Raw genomic sequence first — 24,067 nt, 5'->3', positions numbered from 1 at the left:
TCAAGCCCCGCCTGGATGCAGTCCTGAGTAATGTGCTCTGGGCAATCCTGCTTTAGCAGGGGAGTGGGACTAGATGATCTCTAGAGGTTCCTTCCAACTCTGAAAATCCCATGGTTCCGTGAGTCTGTGTCCATGACAGACGAGAGATCCAATTCCCTGCTTCACCTACCATATTGTTATGGCAATTGTTTTTTGTTGTTGTTAGAATAATAAGTAAATGTAAGTTCATCATACAGATACCCATTTATTTTGCAGCTGCTTTCCAGGTTATTCACCGTATTTGCTTAACTGTGAATGAAAGAACAGACAGCAGAATCCAGAACACCTGTCCCTGGACACCATGGCGTGCTGGCCAAGAACAATTACCAGTAACCAATGATGGGACACGTCAAATTTCTGAGCCTATTCACAGTAAGATGAGAGTCATTCCAGGAGCTAAACATTTAGGGTTGCAGGCAACAGGATAGAGCAGAGCACTCCTCAACTGTAAATTTTCACTATGCTTCAAGGGAAAAAACCAGGAACATCTTTCTGGTTATTATATCCCCTTTAGGCAAAACTATTTCAAATGCTCAATGACAAACACACAACCTGTGGGGGGGAGAGGGGAGAAGTAGGGTGGGATGTACGGGTCACAGAAATGTCTATCACAATACCATCCCCACCACAGACAATGCACAGTGGTGCAATGTAGACGACCAACTCCTTAAGGTCTTACAGGGCTTTACAAACTTCCACCAGACAAACTTTTTACAAGTGAACCGCTTACTTCATTTAAATACGTAGCCTGTATAATCAGAGTCTTTGAAGTAGGGAGACAGATGATCAGGATTTGCCTTTTGATCTTTCCAAATTGTTTTAGCAAGTAACAACTGTGCCTGAAGTCTTTTCTGGAAAATTTTATTAGCAACAATGTTTACAACAGTCTTAAGACCAAGGTTCTCTTAGTACCGCTGTTAAATAATCTTACAAAGCAAACTCAGGCTCTGCAAATAACAATGATGAATTTTATGTAAATTCAATCAAAATTCCTAATTAAATAAGCCACAATTCCATTCAATGCTCTGTACATATGCATATTTTTAAAAAAAAAAAAGAAAAAGTGAGTGCTTTCACAGGATCTGCTGGGTCCACATAGATCTCAGTCTTGTTCTTCGTTCATCTACTTGTAACCAAATCATGTCAACGATCTTGCATGAGAACCTCTAGACCAGAACACATCAGGCTCTGAAGCAATCAGAAAAGGACCTTACTTTATCAATAAGCCAGAGACACCTTCACACGTCCAAAAAAGCAGCCAAAGTTGCCTAGTTATAGACTACAGTTGTTCCTCTGATTAACAGGAGCACAGTAATAATTTTTCCCAAATTTAAGGCAACTTAAGAAACAACTTTCTCTCCTTAGTGTGTGTTATAAAGGACTGTGCTCACGTTACACATTCTATGCATCTCCTTAAATGATCAGAAACATTCACAGCCACTGTTTTTACACAGTGCATACATAAAAAGACACCGTGTTTTTGACATAGATAAAGGAATCATGGATTTCTTTACCTTTTGTTTTCTGCCCTCAAGACAAGGGAAAAAATTTCTTCAGGCAACCTTCCTACCCCATGCTTATACAGTGAAAAGAGGGAAAATAGCCCACTTGTGAAAAAATGGTTATCATCTACATTTTATTGAGAAAGACCTAAAATTCGTTAACTGTAGTAATGGAATGCAGAAATCTTTTTAAGTTTGTTTTCAAAAAATTTCTGGGTCAAAGCAGAAAAGAGAACAGTTCTGGGTTCCTCCCCCCAAACAGCATATCTAAAATTCAATCTATTTTTATGCAAATTTTTATGAATAAGCTCACAGTCTTCTTACAGCTGAAAAGTGAAATGATGTATAGGAAGAATGAAAGTAACGTTAAACGATGAGCTAACAATTCCACTGGGGTACACTGGTGATATCCGATATGATGAGAGAAATTTGCAAAGCAACCATACACCTGAAATTGAAGTCACTGCACATTCTACTTGTTAAAAACATGAATCTGGTCACAGTTAAGAGGGAAAAATAAAATAATGGTGTACACAATTACCCTTAACCCTCTGCCAGTGCACTATTTCAACTTACTGCTAGAAGCAGATGGGTAATTCTACAAGACAATTTGAAATACAAAAGACTTGAGGGCAGGGGAGTTGTCGTTGCTTGCTTTTCAAGCCTGCTGCTGTTTAGAGGCATTTCAGCTTTTTATTTACAGACTGAAGCTGTAAGTAGTTACAATCACTTCTCAAAAGTCAAAGAACGGCAGCATCCAGCAGAGAGCAGCTCCTTGCCTTTATCTTGCTGGTTTTATCCCCTGCTTTATGTTTTAATGGTTTGTTATCAATCTCTAAATTACAGAATGTGTTTAGATTGGTTTTTTTTTTTTTTTTTTTTCTTCTCTCATCCCCTGAAATGGATTTAAAGCATCAATCCATTAAGAAAAGGCAATCATAGAAGCTGGAAGAAGTGAGGTAGTGCTGTGGGGTCAAGTTTTAAAAAAAAACACCACATTTAAGTGCATCTCACATTGCATGTGTACAAAAATGTGCTTATGAAAATACACACATTGATTAGCTTAGAAGTGAAACTTTGGGAAGACATTTGGGTAGTCTGAACTTTTCAGCTACACTTGTGTCTACTTTGGCACCTGCAATAAAGTGCTTTCATAGACGCCCCCCGCACACCTACAGAAAAGCGCTTCAGACAGCCACCGAATTAGTTGCTCACTATAGTGTTGCCAATGGGCAAAAGTTTTCTTTCAGGAGTCTGTATGAATTCTTTGGGCCAGACTCGCGCATCCACGCTCACAAAGCTGCTTGGTATCTTATCACATACCTCCGTGTTACTTACATCAGAAAAGATGCATAAATAACTCACCAAAAAGGATCTGAAGCAGGAAGAAAATGCGCAGTTAAGGAAAATACGAGTTGTATCTGTTTCACTTAACAGAAAAGAAAGATAGAGAAATGACTACGCAGTAAGTGCTGAGGGACTGTTTTAGCTCAGAAACCAGCATAACGAAAATGAATGGCAAATTAAAAGTACAAACAATGCACCAACATCTACAATGAAGTTGGTAGTCAGTGGAAAAAAAAAAACAACAGACACAGTGGATGTTCCACTTTTGGTACCCTCAGAGCTTTTATAGAAGAAACATCTGTCTGTCTAATAAAAGCCACAGACACCAAAAATTAAGGAAACTGGGTGACTTAGAAGTGTATGCCACCTTTAAACTACACTTTGGGGACAAATTCTACCCTCCTTTGGATACAACCAGTTTTTAATGAACCTATTTGGAACAGCACCTGTATGGAATTTCTAATACATCATTTGAGTATTATGGTCACACTGGTATCTTCCAGACAAAGAAATCCATCAACGTAGACATCAGTTTGACAGAGCAAGAAGTTCAGAATGAAACTAACCTTGTAAGTGTGAACTCAGTACATTTTCTATGAAAAATGTTGTCATTCTCTTGCTTCATAATTCCCTTTTTTTTTTTTCCTCCTTAAGAGTTTTATAATATTGATTTAAAGACAACCCTCCCCCCAGCTTTCCACACACACCTGTGTCACATTCCAGATGTCCTTTGCTTAAATTACTGTACTAGTTTCTGTAAAAGGACCTGAAGTTTACGTTTCTGTTTTAGCAGAGTGAAGACGTACATATTGCTGCAAAACTTAAGTTTAGTACATGCTTAAGTACTCTGCTGAACGCTTTCCTCCTCCACAGTGGAGTTCATACAATAACTTTGCTGGTCACTGACAAAACAGCATTTGGACGTAGAAGACAATTGTTAAACAGCTTTTCCTCCTACAGGCTTTTGGAATTCATATTTTATTACTTCATACAAGACAGTAAAAATAATAAAAATAATCCCACAACTTTTCATAAAAATTAAAAGGATTTAAAAACAAATCTTATTAAAAAGCCAAACAAAATTCACACTTAAAACCAAGCTAAAGAAATACTATATATACACACACTTTTTAAAGATGAGATTATGATTTTCTAGTTGATATCAACAGGCACTCTTCATTCATCATCTGCAAGAAACTAGGTTAGGTCTCCATAGGCCACAGTCAGAGTTATTAAGTAAGTAAATATGCCACTGCTTCTGTGCCCTCCTTTTATTTCCTTGCTTCTTCAGTCTCATCTGGCTCTCTCTCTTGATGCTCTCTTTCCCACCTCATTTCTTTCAACTCTTGTCTGTACTTCCGTTCAATGAACCGTTTCTGATGGGCCATCTGGGGAAAGTTATCTGACACAAGGAGAAATATTTTACATTAATAAACAAACTGGTAACACAGAAAGCCTCAGCTCTTACACTTTTAAGAAAAAACAAACAACAAAACTTTGATGAGATTAGGGGTAGGAGGGAAAAATGTCACAATTTTTACTCATTTATTTCTAATAATCCAGGGCTGTGTCATAAGACTTCGGTTTCTTTACGATTTCCACATCTGTTTCTCCTGCTACAAAGCACCGCCAAATCTAATACACTCACAAAAACAAAATATAAAAACCTGGTAGAGCAACACAGCCAGGTATTACCTGGATTTTACATTCTGTTCCCTTAGCAACAGGTGGTCAATACTGAAAAATGAATGTGAGACTACTGTCAATGTTGTCAGGGTTTTTTGTCTTGTTCTCACTCCAAAAAGCATGAATCACTGGTTCCAAGCATTGTACAGATGTTTCCATTATTATTATTTTAGACCGTGCAGAATCTACTAGATGCCCCACATTATGGCAGGGTTCCTAATGGGAAAGTAATAGTGTAGCAAAATGGAATGCAGTAAAATATGTTCCTGAAAAAGTTAATGCTTGGCTATGTACGAGAATACAGCCTTAGCATAGTCTTAAGAGCACGGATGAGTGAAGACTGGCTAAAACAGACTAGACAAGGCTGAGGCGATGGAGAAATAGCTAAGGGGGATAGATGCTTCTGATTACAGATATTTTTCCCTTGGTTGATACACTAGTAAGAACTGAGGCTGTAAAACCAGCTTATATAATTGATCAGAATTGCTCTCAATTTAGTGCACAGCTGAAGGAATATGATGTTTTCTGCATGACCAGGGTGCTGACATTCATCTGTGTCTCTGTGCTGCAGAGACCTGCATCCTCCAGCTGGTCAGAAAACGAAGAGGTGGTAGAGTCCGTGGCAGACTGCAGTTGGCGTTAAACCCTGCTGGGATCACACAGAGCTCTGGGATCTGCACTGGGTACCTATCTGCGTCTGAGATGAAGGCCAAAGGTTACTACACTGACCGCTAAAGACAAAAACAAAGCTGGGAGACGTCTCGGAAAAGGACTGCTCTCTCTCTAGTTGGCTACCAAGAGAAAATTTCAGCTGAGGCTCCTCATGGAGGAGCCCCTCGACACCAAGGGTCTTCCTCCTCTTTCTGGGTCCCAGGCAGCACAGATTCGTTCAGCTAGAGAACGTGGTGCAGAAGCCACATAATCTGCAGGAGTTTTTCAGAGAGCAGAATAACTTTCTGCTGCTTTGTTTTACTGGCTGGTGAAATTTGTGCCTTCTATTATATACTACAGGAATAAAAGGTTTATTCATCAGTTATTTACAACTCAGACATAGGAAGGCATATTTATTTAAACCAGGAAGTAATCTAAACAAAAGCAAATTGTTTTTAAATTGCTGCTGTTTTTAAAAACGCTAGTGCTTTGTTTAATAGAGTTCTGGGATATTTTGTTGCTCACGTGCACCATAAAATGAAAATCGGATTTTCAGCACTGTGCCTATAACGTGATTCTTTAAGAACTCTGAATAACTCACAGCTTGGTAGCAATCTGTTTGTTTATAATCCATTTAACATGTTAAGAAGGAAATTCATGTAATAAACTCATCATGGCTATCATTATATATAAACAGGTACATGAAAATTACTTTTACTTGAAGCTAACTACTTATGCATTAAAAAAAAAAACAACCAAACAAAAAAACACAAACAAAAAAGTCTGCTCCACAAATATATACATACTAGAACAGGTGCCCATAGGGGCTGTGGAGTCTCCATCCCTAAGATAGTCAAAACTTCACTGGCAAGGCACTGAGAAACATGATCTAACTTGAAAGTTGGCTCTGTTTTGAGGGGTGGTTGGAGTAGAGACCTCTAGAGGTCTATGATATTCAAACAAATACATATGTCAGAAGAGAGTTGAGAAGTCCTTGGACTGACAGATGAAGCTCACAGTTCTGAGTGGTGATACTGTCACAAGAAAAAACACTCAAAGAAAACTTCAGTAACATTTTGCAGATATTCAGTGGAGAAGGGAAGTTATCTTTTTCCACTTGTCAAATTTACTGGTGGTGAGAAGTATATGCCCAGCAGATGGATATAAAAAAATTTCTGAATTACAGGGACTCATTGTCTTCTGAAATTTTTAAGCCCTGGGATTTCCAGATGCAGGGGTAACAGATTAAAATCCTTTAGCATCTGAGGAACTGCATGTCTTTCCTTTGAAGCAAATAAAAAAATGTATCTCCTCATGTTTTTCTGAATAGAGAACTTGTGCTTCACAAAATGCTTGTAATCTATTTGCTTACAATAGATCCACACCTGGCACTTTAACTCAATTGACCGAAGTTCTTTCATATAAGATGTCTGCATACGCTCATATTTTCATATCCGAGATTCCAGTGGAATGAAGGACTGCTCCCACGCTGGCTATCCTGTGTATAATTTTGAGATGCACACACAGATCACTGGATCCTCAGCTGATATAAGCTGTTTCTAACCAACAAATATTGACTTACCTTGGCCTGCTATGTTTTAACCTAGTCTACTGCATAATCTGAGATCAAATTTTATTTTCTAAATTGGCAACTGAAAAGTACTTTTCCTCCCCTAAATTAGAGGATGAGACAACCACACCATCAGAGACTAAGCAGTCTTATCCCACTGCATATTTAAGCATGGAAAATCTCAATGAGACTTCACTGCACCGGGTACCCCATAAGTTGGAACCTCTGTCACTGATCAACTCCCTTTAAAAAAATACTTGTTGATATCATATTAACTTCACCTGTTACAAAATTGTATTGAAAGTACTAAAAGGAAAACCTGCTGCTGAGAAGCCGACAGCATTCAGCATACACATTCTGTTCAAATCTTATCCCCCACAAAACCTGCACCTCACCTCACTAAAGACTAAGGATGTAAATTATAAATTATTTTCTTTGTTGCCCAAATATCTTACATTTTTCAAGTGCGTCCATAGCAGCTCCCATTTCTGCTTGCTGAATACTGTGAAAGCCAAACAAAAACAGGTTACATGAGATTTAAGTTGTACAGAATAAACTAAAGTTTCTGACAAAGTGGAACACTAGCTACGCTTTTGTAATAAAACTCTTTAGATAACCAGTAGCTAGTAATTCCCAGAGCGTATGATATATCAGCCTTTCCATAAATATGTGAGCAATAGCACTACAGCTCTGGTAGAATATTTTTAAACTCAGATCAATAACACTAAGAGAATATTCTAGTCCATTCTTCACTAAAACATTTGCTTTTACTTGAGAGAAAAAAAAAAAAGGAACTGAATCAGAGGTGCGAACGCTCTAAAACCAATGATATTTCTATAACCATCACCAGATTTGGTGGCAGAAAATAAGATGAGATCTTTGGGGTTCGTGGTTGAAGACTTTGCAACTTTAGAAACCATTCTAAAATGCATAGAAGTAATAATACCAGAAACCCTGAGAGCCTTGCACCCTTACCTTGCCATCTTAATTTGGACAGTAATCCAGTAGCAAAGCCAAAGATAAAGTCACTATTTCCTGGAAGCTGTTCTGCAATTTCTAGTCTAAGAACCACAAATCAGCTAGCATTGCCAGCCACCTTGTAGGCAAGTTAACCAAAAAAGCTTATGACCCAGAACTATACAGATATTGAACCCTTCAGGTAATCCTCAGGCAGAAACTCAGAACAGCTTTAAGAAGGCCCTACAGCTTTCCTTTTCTAATGCCGACCACACATTGTCTATCTCCATGGCTAGTCACACTGCCGCGCTCAGACTTTAACACCATGTGATTAATTTCTCACTATACCTTGGGCCTTTCCCGCATCCTATTCTTTCCCCTTTGAAGTAAACAGCTACTGTGTATGTCCTGGCATGAGATGGTCCCACTGTCTGCAAAGTCCTGAAATAAGAAAGATATGATTTATTCAAGCAGGAAGTATTAAAAAACAGAATCCGTTTGTGGCACATACATCACCAAGCTTTCAGTCTGGTCAATACATATAGAGGAATTAGTGCAAAGTGTGGAGCAAGTTGAAAGATGCCTGCGTAAATCACATTAACCCAGAGATTACCAGTATAGTGCACAATAAAAAGGAGACATTTATGTAAGATGCACCTTGTTTATATTGGTTATATTTACTCCCAGTTCACTCAGAGGCACCATATGAAAATTAAAACTTTAACCCATAAGCAAAAATTCTAACTGTAACACAAACCGTTCAAACGCTGCAAAAACACTTGTAATAAACTCATATAAATTGTGTGTAACTGTGCAATTGCAAATAATCACACCAATATGATTATTGTGTGCATTAAAATTTTAGTCCCCGAGACTTGTGCAGTTAGCAAGGTTTTAAAATGACTTTATATTGGACATGGTAGCTCTCTATTGTGAATTTTCACGGTACAAAGAAATTGTCCATCAGCTTTGAAACAAAAAAGTTTGTTACAAAACAAACTTTCCATTTTAGCTAAAGTCTAGGATATGCATCAACAGGGGAAAAAAGATAATTCCCTAGACATGCAATGGATTGCTTCTTTTGCTGTTTCTTCCTGCTGTCCCAAATCTCTGCCCACTGTCAGCTCGAGTTCTGTCCACTACCTTGTTTCTTTTTGGAAGAAGCACCAATTTCACATCAATTTTTAAAGCATCTAACTATAGTACTCTGTCTCTGTGTGCTGTGACAAGAGTAAATAAAACCCACCCCAAATTTAAAAGCAATAGTACTGACTGCAGTGAAACAGATAACCCCAAGAAAAGGAATTTAACAAGATAATTGGAAGATAACAGCATATTACTTGCTCTAAGCTGTACTATAAAAATCAATTTATCATCACAGCAAAACAAAACAAAAATTTGGTACTTGATACTCAGTGGGTTTTCAAGAATCAGGAATTGTTTCTTTTGTATTCATCTCCCTCACTCAAGACAAAGCTGTGAGCCCTCATACAGAGACACTGTGGAGTCTGATTTGCAGAGCATCAGTTGCAGTGTTAAAGCCATCACATTTCTGAAGTGCACTGTTTGTCACTCTGACTGAACTGCTACATTTCATTGAAAACTTTACTTCAGTACATGTGACAAATGCACTTAGACTTTCATTCTTCATACCTTTTTGATATAATAATCCCAACAACACGTGCCTTGAACTTTCACAGCCTTTATCTCTTCTTTTGGGGGCTAACATTGCGCCCATTCCTACTTTATCGAATGGATATGGATGCCATACACAACCTTAATTTTATTATTGCCTCTTTGAAGCAGCTATTATGCTATTTTACAACTGAAAGAGAGAAGGGAGATACAACCCATCCAGCTTCAGGTATCTAACTGAGGTGTACAAGTTAAGAGGTTCATTACCCTGAACCTTTTCTATCACTATACAGGAGGACATACGTGGGCTGAATTGCACAGCGAAACTGTCCAAAACTTGTGTTGCCCTTCAGTGCCTGACTCTGTGGATTAGAAACACAGCCTACAATCAGGATGTGTAACATAAGGCATTTATTATGTTTGCATAATAATGTAGAGTGTAGAGAAACTTCATACTATTACTGAAAATAGAATGGAGGTATCCTGACTTAAAACCCGAACAGCCATTGTTCCATTCATTTCATTTAAAATACTGCCATTCCTTACATTAAAAGAAGAACAAATACAGAATTATGCCAATGAAATACTCAATTCGAACGTAAAAATTGTATTTTCCCTTGCAACTGTACAAGGTAAAATGCTTACTAATTTTTCCTTGTAATGGCTTAAAAACACCGGCTCAACATTTTTCATCTTCAGACAAAGAGAGACTGGATGGCTTGGATAACTAAAATAAAACCGAACTATTGGAAGAACCTAGGGTGACTGATCACATCTTCTGCCATATGCAAGAAAGACTGATAATTTGCCATAAGATGTCAGTTCTTACTTGTAAAGAGGAATGTCTGGCTCTTTTCCTTCTGTCCTGAGAGTCAAGCAGCATTGTTGAAGCTGAGATTTTGGATCATTCCAATCTTGGTTTAAAATAAACTCCTGCAAGAAGTTCACAAAGATGCTTTTACGATTGAGAGATTGTGGTAAAAGTCCCAAATGCAATAATGTGCTAAAATATAGTGGCAGAAAAGAAGGAACCTGACTGATCTTACCTTTAGCCGTGGAAAAAAGCATACATTCATGAAAGTGTGCACATATTCCAAATCTTTATCAATGTACAGGGCAGCAATAAAGGCTGGGGGGAAGGAAAAAAAAAAAAAAAAGGTAGTTACTCATCCAAGGAGAAAGTTAATGGCTTGCACTTTTAGAAACAAGTTTCTGAGTACTCTAAAGCCATATTCAATTAGATTTCACAGCAGTGGTCTGATGAGGGTATTATTATCCTGCATACACAGGAAAAAAGAAAGTTGACCAAGAGATTAAGTGACTTACCCAAATCCACACAGTCATTTAAAGAGCTAGAAAGAACACTCAGCTCCTAATCTCACATTTTAACCAGGAGACCATGGATACTTACAAATAAATCACTACTGGGTACCATAAAAAAGTTTTAAATATAAATCACTCCTGTTTGTGTGCTATTTTCATTTGCTTAGAGGATTTGGCAAAAGCCAAGGGGTCTGAATGGCTCACAAAATAGATGAAAATATATAAGGTACGGATTAACTTTCTTTGCAGAATATTTATCACTGTTTCCCCTTTCTTTGGAAAGAAGGTAGCACAAACTTCCACAAATGGACTAAAAATAATTTAATTTCCATGAAGCTTTCCCTCTTGCGGAATGCCCATTTTGAAACCTCCTAAAATGCAGTCAAATGAACACAGAAATATTCACCTGCTGAAGGTACTTTATCTTATACGTGACAAGAACGTATTAACAAAACATTGAAACTGCTGTTAAATAGCTCAACTCAGATCACAAGCTTCAACTTTCTACCCATGCTTTTGACCCGGTCATCATGACCCTCAATTTCTAAGCCTACAACTCTAAGCCATCTGCAATTACACCTCCTTCATGCTTTCACACAGACTTCAAAAATCTAGGCTAGTGTTCAAAAATCTGGCTTTCAGAAGTATAGGCTTAATTCATCTGAAAACCTGAACATACATTTTTAATACAGGATTGGGGGATTTCTAATGGCTTTATTAAACAAACCCCAAGGAAAAAGAAGTTGCGTCAGTACTAAGATGTTATAACCTAATTAACTCACATTCCAAGAGATCAGCCAAAGTCTTCGTTCGAAGTGCTACAGGTCTTTTGGTCTTGTCATTAGTGATGGCAAATTCTTGCATACCCAGCTCTTCTGCCACCTTGGCCTGTGTCCTGTTGTTCACCAAAGAACTTCTCAACAGCTGCAATAGAAAGAAGTTCCACTCAATGGTAACAATTAGAGACGCCAAACTGTAAAAGGCAGGGAGAGCTGGGGAAAAAAAAAGTTACTTTTATCCTCGTAGCCTCTTACTTCTCTCAGTTTATTGACATTTTGTTTCAGCACAACTCAAATGATTTACATACACACACGCACACTCATTACTTCTACTGCTGATTTTTCCTTCTGTTTCAATTCTTCTCACCAAATTTTATTTATTCTATGGACACATTACTTCTGTAGATGTCTTGCATTTAAATGCCTGTTTGTGAGCTTCTTTGCAATCATATACCATCTGTTCATCAGTCCTGTATTTTTTCAGCTAATCTGCATTTTTCTAGTTTAAGTAATACATAGTTACATACATTTTTCCACATAAAGTATAAACATACAATATTCTGGAGTCTATAGAGCAGGCCCCAGTGTTCACCAAATAAGAAATAAATTGGCAGTAATTAAAACAAATGCACATTAATGCAAGACAGTCTAATGTTTCAGAACAAGCAGATGAGGAAGCTGCTCCATTCGTTTGGCCAGACAAGAAAATGCATAGCTGGACAGCCTGTACGTAATGTTTGCTCTACCAAAGGCTGCTTAGCTGTGCCGATTAATCCCTGACAAAGACCTGGCTCCAACATTTTCAATGTATGACAATGTCCAGGACAGAGTTCCCTGAAGTGCTTAACCCTGGCTCCACGCAGATTGTTTAAATAAACAGAGGTCTGCCAAAGATACAACCCCATAAAGCTCAAAGGAGTATTTTGGAATTTCAGGGTTTCATATAATTTTCTGAACCCCTGGTTAAGGTGAACTTTTTTCCTGTTTGTTTGCTTTTTTGTTTTAAACGAAACAACATTAAATGAAAGTTCAAGATATTATTGCAGGTGGAGGTGGGAGGGAAAGAATGTCTCTCTTTTGCACTGTTCATATGTAATCTACAGTTGCGAAGTTGCACACACATTTTTTCTCGCTTTGTCTTCCATGTCACATTTGCTCAGCTTATTAGATCCAAGTTATATGCTACCTGGCTCCAGCACTTCAACTGAGCTTATGAAAATCAAGATTTATTTGCTGCACTTGATACTTCATCTCTGACAACAGATAAATAAAGAACAGTATGTTCATAATTTGTTTGGCAATGATGTATGAAGTAGATACTCACAACTTGATCTTCATAAACTAGGCAGACTGCAGATAGGATTATTACCTACCTCCCTAACCTCTGCTTAAACTCATCTTCTACTTGTTTCTTTCCAAAATTCTTCCCTTTTATGTCCTTAAGATAAACAAACAACACTTTCCCCAACAAAATCCTAAGTACGATATGCAACCTACGTGACAGAAGTGCAGCATCACGTGACAAAAATCTGTTTCTTGTAATGGGAGAAGAAGGATCTCTGTTGTTGTGCTTGTCAAGTATTTATTTTAACGGGAACCATAACCATGATTAGTAGTATCATAAAACAAAGAGCAATATACACACTACATAGTGAATTAGAGATGGAAAAAAAAACCCAAACAGTTATCCTTCTAGCACCGCGGTTATCAACTTGCTTGATATTAGAATTTGCCTCTTCTACTAGTGTGATCTAGCAAAGAAACTCAATGCTCCTTAAGGATACAGGGAAGACACGGTACTTGTGCCTTCCCAGCAACTTTTTTAGAGCTAGTCTCCACTCTGACTACACACAGCCTGCATCATTGCAGATACTGTAACGTGTGCTGGATGCTCAACTGGAACTTATATCTAATTACAAAGCGATTTTTTTTTTTTTTCTTCCATCTTCACACAGCATACTACTACCCATGAATGTAGCATAAGCCAGTACTGGAGAAGCTGTATCTTCAACAGCCAACAAAATTTCATCCTCTTTTTTGGCAGATCATTTGGCTATCTTGAGATACGTAGACAAGACTATGTTCTCCTTTCTTTTTCTTAAATATAGTTAATTTACAGATATCTCTCCACAAGTAATCACTACACACTGGGAAGCCAGTGTATTGCCAGTTAAGCAGAATCTTCCAATCCTTGCCCAAAATTGTCCTCAGCACTACAGACACCATTCAGGTGATGCTCCATTATTACTTCGAAGGTAAGTATGTTCCCAGATAATAGGAGAAAGAGCTCAGTGTTTGCTGTTTCTCGTTAGATCCCACATCATCAGTCTCCTTTCTCACACATCTGATTACATTTGTCCTCAAATTGAAAAACATTCTAAGACAATTTTCTTTTTCACTGCATGCACATCTCCAGAGTTGAAATTTTATTCCAGGCATTGCCTACTTCTCCATATCTTAATGTGTTTTCAGCATCCATTCCACTCTAACTTTGTACTTTCCCCTAAAAACTTGGACTCTGCAATTTGTTCTACTTGCCAACTCACTAATCATTAAATTAAGCAACATGGAGATGTCCTGATCACTGTTGTGAGTATTTACACCCATTAACAGCAACACTTCATATCCTGCCTGCCAAATAGTTCTTGAAAGATTTATCTTACTATAACAACACTGATGCCTACATTCTTAAAAGTCACCTACAAAGCAAAAAAAAAAACAAACCACCAATCTTGGATTTCTGCCTTATGTTATATTTTCTGTGAAGAATTAATACGACAAGGCTCTTCCCCTTTCAACTTTTACGTCAAAAGTTCAGGCTTTATATAGTCTGTCTCCTGAATGGTGCAGAAGAATCCATACAAATGTAAATGAAACTTAAGAACTGGTGAATAAAAATTAAAATTACTTTTAGTCAGAGCATGTACTTTTTTTCTTGTAAAAAAGCTGCAGACCCAAGAAGCATATTCTTGAAAACACATTGCCTGCTAGAAACTTAGCATTGCCACCCCTTTACTGATTTGAGAAAACCACTTTGAGTAGCTAAGAAACCTACAGTGCTACTTCCTAGCTTTAACTAGAAAGCTCGACTCATATTTCTAATACATGTATCGCTTTTGTTTTCTAGTCAAGACTTTAAAATTAAGAAAAATTTAGTAAACCTAAGAAAATTTCTTCCTCACAAATAAAGCCACAGCTGTTTAGCTGCAGTACTAAATGAAACAATCAGGGAAAAAACTACCTGTACTACTACGCTGTGTTCAAAGTATTGTAAATTGCTGAAAGGTCCCCAAACTGGGTTGTTCAGAGCCCAGGTAAGAGAGGCTGAAAGGCCACAGTAATCAACAACAGATGACTATAACAATAGTAAAATTAAATTGAAAAGCTACTACAGGAGCTCCAGAATGAAGACAACAGGAAAACAAGACTAAAATAAATGGTAAAACCTTCTCATCAGGAAACAACCCTTCCTGGTTGCAGGTTCAAGACTAGAAGTCATGAATAAAAAAAGTCATGCGATGTGCCTATTTAAATAAATGGTTTAAGATACCCATCTTTAAACAAGAACTAGTCTCGTCTCCCAATTTCATCACTGACATCCTTAAAATTATTGATCCATTTCACAGACAGAACAAAAATTATTGCACTGAGCTCATATATCACCATTTTCTATTCATTGCCAGGGCTCATGACTTAAAATTAACAAAGCCTTATTAAGAACATTGGTTGCTGAGGCTTCTTTTATTAATCAAATGCAGAATAATTCACTAGCTGCTCCCATAATTTCAGTCTCCATCCCACTCTTGCTCTCCCAGACAGCATGATTGATGGCAGCCTCACCGTTAAGTGCCCTTCATGATGATCGGGGAAATGTATGAATAAATACTCTGTGGCTACCAACTGCATTATGGAGTCACCCAGGAATTCCATCCTCTGGTTGTGGCCTCTGAAAAATGAGACATCAATGCAGCAAAATCAATAAGCACTCAGGGAGGAAAAAACAAAACCAGCATGCACACACAAATTAAAATAAAGAGTGATCTGAAAGTGAGCCTTTCCGAACACATTTAAGACAATTTTCCAGTATTAACCAGGTGAGATGAAAACACGGTTCATTACTGTTGTAATACCAACTTTTCAGGGAGAAAGCAAATCAGGGTAGGTACACATAAACACAATTAGTAGACCACATATCTGGGACTAAAGGAAGAAGAGCAGTTTGCTGTAAGTTTTAACGGGATAAGGTCTTTATTTGCAAATTCTTATAAGGAAGTGAACTAATGAATGCAACGACTTCAATAGAGAAAAAGTTCTGTCCGTTCACAAGAAATAAAAGGATCAGGGTTTAAACCCATGTGAGATCCTGGACTGGGAACCACTGGCATGGCTTTACTGTTTGCTTTAAAATGGGGCCTGGCAGCTCTACACACCACAGAACACAAGGGCTGCACTTGGACCAAAGAGCATGGTTTTACGTCTTTCCTCTGCCCAAATGTACCTCCAAGTATGTTTTGCCTCTGTCTCAGGAATGATGTGCAAATATCAGTGATGCAGGAAGTTCAGAATAAACTCTGGGATGGCTCTCTTAACATCTTCTATAGTCTTTCCCAAGGTATCCACCACTCATTACTGTCAGAGATGGGATACTGAGCCAGGCGGGCTGTGAAAGTAACTGCTCTATTCTCTTCTGGAGAAGAGATATAACATCCAGAGTTTGTTTACAAACAAAGCAACCTGGGACACTAACAGAATGACCAACAGAGGACTCTTGCTGTGTACTCACAGAGTCAGGTGGTTAAAGCCTACTGTCCTCAGAGTGAACGCACGTGCCAGAAGCCGAACATGAGTAAAGATGACTCCGATTGCCTCCTCAAACTCTGTAAGCTTTTGAAGAACTGGAGAGGTCTCAATGAGTTGCCTGTCAGTATTGGACTCCTGCAGCTGTAAATAAAATGAAGTGTAAATAAAGAGAAACTGACACTGTTTCAGAACTTCTCAGAGAAAAGGAAGCCTCCTGTAAACCGAGGGCAAAGAATACAGTAAAGTTGTTCTGTGGACGGCTGAACTGAGAAAACCAGTTTCCTCTGTTTTTTTTTTTCTTGGATAATTACCACTCAAAGAAGATGTGAGGTCCGATGTATGCTTTTTTAACAGTTGAGGCACTTATACCACATTGTTTATATGGTCCTGTCTGTACATGTGGATAGCATGGACTACTTATTTTCACAAAACATGTACAATTGTACGTGTCTGAGCTTTCTAATATTATCACATTGTTTGCAACTGAGCAACAGATTAAAAAATTATTAGAAAAGGACTGGTAGACTGACAGCATGTCATGATGAGACAAAATCCAAATCTGTTTCTCCCACTTTCCTTCAGTATCAAAAATCAAGAATAAATACTTAGTATATGAAATTCAAAAGGGCACAATAACACAAGAAAATTAAAATTATCACTTTGGGTCAGTATCTTTTCTTATCAGCTTGTTGTCAGATGTCCTTGATGTGGTGACACTCTTAAACAGCCTTCTGGAGCTCGGAAATGGCTTAAGCATTTCCTCCAGCCACTCTGGGCATCTCTTTTGTATAGCAATACCTTAGAGGAGGAATCATCCAAATGAGGATGACTAAAGAAAAAGTTAAGAATAGCTACAGTTTTTTTAAAGTCACCTAAAGATCTTGTTTTGTTTGTTGCCTGACCCTTTTCTATTAATTGATTACATTCAATTTGTCTTTTTCCTTAAACGCTATTGAGCTTTCAGCTGACATTTTCATAGAATTACATATCCTGGGCACCAAAATCCCACGCTTGGGTGATAATGGTCACTTTGCAGTTCAGTTGCATGTGGAGCTGAGACTGCTTTTTGCTTCCTCACACACAGTCCTTTATATTTACCTACACAGAATTTCATGTGCTTTTTTACTCCATAGTTAGTCACTCTTGCATTCTTGCAAGAGTGCAGTTCTTCAGCTTGCTGTTGCCCCTGCTACCCGAATAATTTGGTATTGTCAATAAACTGCCACCTCACTGCTCATCCTCTTCCCTGAGCTCTCAATGCGAACAGCCTGTACTTCAGCAAAGATCCCTAGGGAAATCTGCCAGTGATCTCCATCCCCTGTAAGATGGGTTATTTCACTCCTGTTTTCCATTTCCTCTGTTTCAGCCATTCCTTTAAATCTTATAAGGACTGACGGGATTCACGAGGGTTGCTTTTTTTGCCCTTTTTTTTTTTTCCCCTTCTTTTCTTTGTTTTTTAAAACACATTTTAAAAATCCTTTTGTGACTGCCTTTCCAACAGCCTCTTAGGAAACCCAGATGACATTATCAACTGCATCATCATATGCTCTTTTGTCTTCTCTAAAACCTCCTATTTGTGAGACCACATTTATCCAGGTTACCACTAATTATTTTTTTCATCACTATTTCTACTGACTTGACTACTGCCAAGTAACAGGGTTAGGAGCCTTCAGTTCTGTATAGCTTACCCAGAGCTTTTGTTTTGGTGTTTTTTTGTTTGTTTGGTTGGTTGGTTTTTTTTCTCTTAATTGGCATCTCATTTGACATGTTGTTATGGTGACTTTTAATAATTTTTAAAACACCACTTTTCAGACTAGCTATGCCCGAAGGCCAACCTGAGCAGTCTGTGTTTCCCCTACTGGCAAGTAGAGAGCTAGGACAGCTTCCGGGACATGGAAGAAAATAAATTTTCATCGCAGAAGTTTAGGTAGTAGCAAGAAATGATAAGCTGCATACACTGACCATCTCCAATCTCTAAGCAGAGTCTAAGTCTTCTTTGCGAAAGCAAAGATAAAAAGGTTAAAACAAAATAAAGTAAGAAAAATAGAAAGAAAACCACAGCAAGAAAAATTTTCTTGGGAACTTGTGCCACCATGCAAGATACCTGGTGCTGAATCTCAAAAGTTTATCTTCCCATTGAGACTTCTCTATTTACACTCACAGACAGTTGGTCGTAAAAACACTTCACGCACACTGATATTTTGCTGAAGATTTTGTCTATGTACCCATTGCAAAAGCCGTACAAATACACAAGATGTTTCAGATGGAGGTCTCAAAGTGACCTTCTGCTGGAAAGGTAGGCTCATAAAAAGTTTCAAAGGAATCAAACTGACCACACAAAACATCAGATTTGGTTGGACAAAATAAACCTCTCAGATTTTCGTGTGACCCTGAAAACCTTACTGACTGGATGACAATTTGTATACAGCTATTCTTGCAGCACCCCTGCACACTTGGAAAACGCTACCGTGTTTGCTGTGAAGACAAGGAGGAGCCGCAGTGCAGAGAGGCTCTGTGAGTTTCTCTAGGTCTCCTCCATAATTCAGCCAGGGAACAAGGACTGGGAAACCGTTCTCCCAACTTCCAGCACTTTAAGCTAACAACTTGTGAACTTTTATCCTCCAATACACGAAGGATAAATTAGCCTTCAGACATCTTCATAATTTCAGTGTCTACTTGGTATTAAAGGTACTGGAATCACCAAAACAACCATGTTATCATTGAGCGCACACACACACAAAAAAAATCAGAATCACACTCTTATTCAACTAATGTGCCTTCCTACTATTAAGGTTTCAGTCAATTTCAGGTTAACAAAATATGTACATAGATTGTTTTTGTACCCTTTTGCCCCAACTTCGAGAAGATGAACAAGAAGCTGCCAAAATGTTACCTCTCGCTAGATTTATTGTATAAGCACAGTTATATATCAAACACAAGGCAAGGAAAGGTGAATGATTAATCCTCAGAGAGGCAGACGCTCATTATTTATTAAAAAAAACCAAACCAAAACAAAACAGAAACAAACCCAAAGGCAAATATATATACTCCTTTGGCTACTTTTTAGCACAATTTTTGAGATATCATTACAATGGAAACCTATGGAAAAGTATCCCTGAAAATAAAAGAGAGCTATGAAATTTATTACAGAAAGGGATACACTTACTTGGAGTGGGTGTAGTGGATAATTAAGCCATACATCCCGCAGGTCCTGCAAACATTGAGAGATGCCTTTAATGCTCAAGGGAGTCATTTAACAAATTCCACAGTACTAAATAAAATGTCATTACTTGAAATACTGAACTATTTCAGATGCTGAGTCTGCTTATTGCAAATTCAATAGTGCTAGCAAACTAATTTTTAAAATCGTGTATTTGCTGTTCAAACTGCCTGTAGTTCTCCCAATTAGCTTGTGTCAAAGAGGTGGAAAAATCCTTGAACCAAATAAAAAGTGGTTAAAGGAAGAAAAAGATTTGTTTAAGCCTCAGGACTAACTTTATTTGCAAGTACTCCTCAGTAGCAAGTTTGACTTCACCAAAGGCAAGGACTAAAAAAGAAAAAACAACACATTTATTTTCTTCTATTTCATATAGGCTTCCTTCACTACAGGCACCGAGCAGCAAATAAACACTGAGTTACAATAAGCTTCAAAACACTTTTATTTCTAATAAGCTTTGTCATTTCACAGACTCAGAGACTTTCAAGAAGGAAAACGCTCTATAATTCATCCCCTCACCACTGTCACATGTATTGTCCCAGCAGTATGTACTGGTTATTTTCCTTAGCCATTATATGGCATAAATTCCAGCTAACAGTGATCTAAGACACACTATGCAAGAATAGATCAGATTTTAATTATATGCAATTGGGTAACCGTTGGATGAAATCCCCTGTTTTTTTTTCAAAGATATCTTTAAAACTTTTGGGGGTGGGAGGATTTAACTGATGTAGCAGGAAGAGTCACTCTACATGTGCATCATGTCCCCAAAGCGTGCCGCCTGCATCCACAGCACCCATCTCTGGAGTTAGAGCTGCACTTTGCAGGGAAGTCTGCAGGTTTCCCATGCCACCTGCCCTTCCCTACCTAAGCCAACCAACAAACAGCACACCTGAGGAAACACCCTAATTTTTTTGCCTCAACCAGTGCAGGTTGCTGTCCTAAACATGCTACGCAACATTCAGTTTCCAGGAACTAAGTACAACAGGTGTATTCCTGTTCATTTGTGATTCTCAAGTAAAACAATGGACAAGAAAGTATGTCTTCAGTTATTTTTAAAATGGAAATCAAATCATATGAATACATAAATACCTTGTCATTGAAGAGTAAACGTCCAAACAATTGTTTTGCTTCTTCTAGGCTCCCCTCTAGATAAACAGCTCCTGCATGAGGGGACCAAATAGTTAAAGGTCAATAATGCATTAGTACTTAGAAAATTACTAAGCACAGGAAAGCCAAAGATCTTGCCTTCTTCACCTCTAATACATTTATTTTTTAAAAGCATGCTTTCTGTAGTAATACCTAAGTTTTGAGAAATTTAAAGCATGTTAAACACCAACATAAATCAACGGTCAAAACACGCACAGAAAAACCTGAAATAGCTAAATCAGTGATAGAAAATGATACAATGAGAGAGCAAAGTTTAAACAAATTAGACTAGAGCAAACTATTTCTAAAAGTAGTTCCCTGGAATCACTTAACTATACCTTATATGCAGACAGGGAAAGCCACGAAATACACTTCAATATCTAGTAAATAATTTTCATTTATTTTGTACTTTCAACAACATTACCTTCTGCATATAAACGATGTGTCAGGACTATTCCAAACCTCAATGTCTCCCCAATATCACAAAAATACATTGTCTGAACTGGAAACTGCACCTCTGCATTTCTCAATTCCTGGAGATTATGGTAGTTTTTTTTTTTTTTTTTTAAACTGCATATACATCCTTCACTAGCCCTCCACATGCCCCTTAGTAACAAGCTCTGCAAAACTTGTGCTAGCATATTGTATTTTTTGCGTGTACCATATACACTCTGTATCTGCACAGGCACTTTATACGTTCAGTATCAACATTTTTGTCTTTTGATACTCTTTACAGGAGGGCTTCTGAAAACCTCAAACTAGTTCTTGTAAGCACATCTGTATAAAAGCAAAGGGAATACACAGCTACATGAAGAACACAGAGAAAGAGAGTGAACGTTCTCACATACAGGGAGAACATCGTTTGCTTTGCTGTGTCTTTCCCCTCCTCTTTCCTTTTAACTCCTCACTAGGTCAACTACTTTCTTTGGACTCTTTGGAGAACAGTTTGGGGGTTTATAAGACTATCTAGCCAGAGGCATATTATGAGAGCGCAGAATTTCAAACAGGTCCTAGGCAGCCTGCTTATTGTTTTCATCAACGAGGCACCCTGGTTATTATTTTCATCACAGGGGAGAAGCACCAGACTTTTACAAACGTTCTCAAGAAGGAGCTCCAGACCCCACATATACTTTTATAGTCCCTTAACAAGCTCCCAGATTTCAGCTATGGCCCTGACAAAATCCTATTGCTCAATTAACTTTGTGAACAACTTTGTATTGGAGGTTAAACAGCAAGCCTGCTCTCTTAGCAAATCCCAATGCTTTCCAAATAGTCATCACTACATCCTAGACAAGCTGAAATACACGAACAAAGCCACACATACATATCTAATGTTCCTTTTCTGTTTGTTTTTTTATCTTTAAATTAAAGATCAAAGCACTCATGAAAAACAAAATAGAGTTAAAGACAAATCTTATTTCTTGATAAGATGAAATGCAATTTGGCCCAAGGCAGAACGCACAGAACTGCTAACATCTAAGCCAACTATGATCTATTTTTCAAAGCAGGACAAAATGCTTTAGGAGCTTGTGTAGTACGTAAAGACCTGGATGAGGGCTAAACCATTCCCATAGCTAATATCATGTACAGTACATTTGAATGGATATGAAGCCAAATCAGTGAGATTTAGCTTGCTTTGTGTATTCAAACAAGTGAAGCCTTATAAAACTACGCTATTTAAAATAGGGCTTGTATGGATATAACAGACCAGATTTCCGCCTTACTGCTTGATATTTGGTAACTGTGGTCAGGCAGTCCTGATTTCTTCTCCAATATAAGTTTATCGACTAACGCAGCCAGTCACTCACTGATCAGCATCTTGGTGCCCAACAGCAAATCTGACACAACTCCCCTTCATCCTCAGTATTTGGTAGCTTTATTACACCAGCAGGGCATATTGCCATGCTTTTTATTTGTAAGGAAAATACAAAGACCAAACAATATTTACTTGGCAAACGTCATGTTTTATTCACAGGAGGAGGTTAGCAGGACACAGAGGAAGCAGGCTGGTGACCTGGTTGGGAGTGCCCAGTGCATTCAGATAGCAAGCTGCAGAGTTTAAAATTCAGGGCTGAAGTGGGACTCTGCATTTTGCAGGTCTGTGCAAGTACTACTGGAAGCAGTGAGCCGGCACTTTTCCTGCCAGGACACGGTGACTGAACTACATTGCCCAGACGGCTGCAGGGGGCAGGCGATGGTGGTGAGTGAGAGGTGGAGTTCTGCAGTGATGGACAGAAGTGCTGCACCACAGTGGTGCAAAATAGGTGCATCTTCAGTGCATGGGAGGCAGGATACAGAAGATGAGATCTGCACTGTAATACTGCACGGTCGTCATGTTATACACGCGGCATATGTGCAGGAGATGGGAAGAGATGAAGATTTAAGAAGCTTTACCATTGCATACCCTTACTAACATTAGTCAACACAGACCTACGTCTCCTCCATCACAGTCAACGTGGCATGTAGACATATTAAAACAATATACACACACAAATACACATGCTGCACACACAAATAACCATGCTTTACCTATTAGGGCTTCAAAGCAGTTGGCCATTGCATGGCGGAGATCCGATTCCCTGCAAAGGTCTGGACCATGAGCATAAAGCATAAATCGATCTAGTTCCAGCTTCTGCAAAATACGTGGAAAGAGTTAGAACCATGGCTTTAGAAGTACAAGTGTACCAGTTCTAGTCACTAAAGTTCAATCACGCTATTATTATGCAGCAACTGGGTTTGAGGAAACTTTAAAGCTTTTCTGAATAGTTTCAGTTCAAACATAGGCTAAAATTAGAAGACTTCATATTTGTTTATCAGAGGCAAGCAACTGGAGTGTGATAGCGTGAGAAAGCTAAGAATTATCAAACCAAATTGTCAAGGGAAGCCAGATCAAAACATGTTACTAGTGAGATTTAGGAACGAGTTCAAAAGGAGGGCTGAGGGTGTGACAGAAAAGTAGCCCAGTATCAGCTGGATGATGCAACGTGCTGTGTTTCGTGCTGATAGTTTGCCCTCATGTCACTTGCCTTCAGAAATGCCAAAGGGACATTCAAAGTGAGGGGAGTTAACACTGAGGGAAAAGGTTTTGCCGACAAGAAGAAGATAAAGTAGAACAGTGCGGAACGGGAGCTCTAGTAGACACAATCCAGTGAACATTTGGCTTTTTTCTTTAAGAGTGTCAACAGGTGACAGTGACAAAGCCTCTGGGCACTGCAAGCAGAAGACTGATATTTTAATCCGCAGTGCCACCTAGCTTTCTCTTTTCTTTGAAATGCACATCATTAATATTAATCTCTTGCCTGAACCACAGTTCTGCTTGCCAGTCAGAATCTCTGGTAGTGAGTCAGATATCCTATATAATATATGATAATTCTACTATAGAAATGCAGACAAGAGCTACTGGGTTCTGTTT

General features: G+C 38.3%; 1 protein-coding gene across 1 annotated transcript in view; it reads right to left on the bottom strand.

Annotated features, from left to right (window-relative positions):
- Positions 1 to 3,696: 3,696 nt before the first annotated feature.
- The window catches only part of DROSHA (drosha ribonuclease III), a 69,270-nt gene continuing 48,899 nt past the window's right edge, over positions 3,697 to 24,067 (bottom strand). Inside the window, exons 21-31 of the mRNA XM_082479094.1 lie at positions 23,185 to 23,287; positions 20,599 to 20,669; positions 19,456 to 19,500; positions 16,273 to 16,430; positions 15,330 to 15,435; positions 11,493 to 11,634; positions 10,434 to 10,516; positions 10,217 to 10,320; positions 8,101 to 8,193; positions 7,251 to 7,297; positions 3,697 to 4,290 (exon numbers count right to left, since the gene is read on the bottom strand). Of these exons, the coding sequence (XP_082335220.1) occupies positions 4,160 to 4,290; positions 7,251 to 7,297; positions 8,101 to 8,193; positions 10,217 to 10,320; positions 10,434 to 10,516; positions 11,493 to 11,634; positions 15,330 to 15,435; positions 16,273 to 16,430; positions 19,456 to 19,500; positions 20,599 to 20,669; positions 23,185 to 23,287 (1,083 nt within the window). The 3' untranslated portion in view covers positions 3,697 to 4,159. The remainder of the gene's footprint in view (positions 4,291 to 7,250; positions 7,298 to 8,100; positions 8,194 to 10,216; positions 10,321 to 10,433; positions 10,517 to 11,492; positions 11,635 to 15,329; positions 15,436 to 16,272; positions 16,431 to 19,455; positions 19,501 to 20,598; positions 20,670 to 23,184; positions 23,288 to 24,067) is intronic.

The sequence above is a fragment of the Vanellus vanellus genome (assembly GCF_965231255.1).
Source record: "Vanellus vanellus genome assembly, chromosome: 2".
NCBI lineage: Eukaryota > Metazoa > Chordata > Aves > Charadriiformes > Charadriidae > Vanellus > Vanellus vanellus.
The sequence above is the reverse complement of the archived record's forward strand: the minus strand, read 5'-3'. Positions and strand labels throughout refer to the sequence as shown.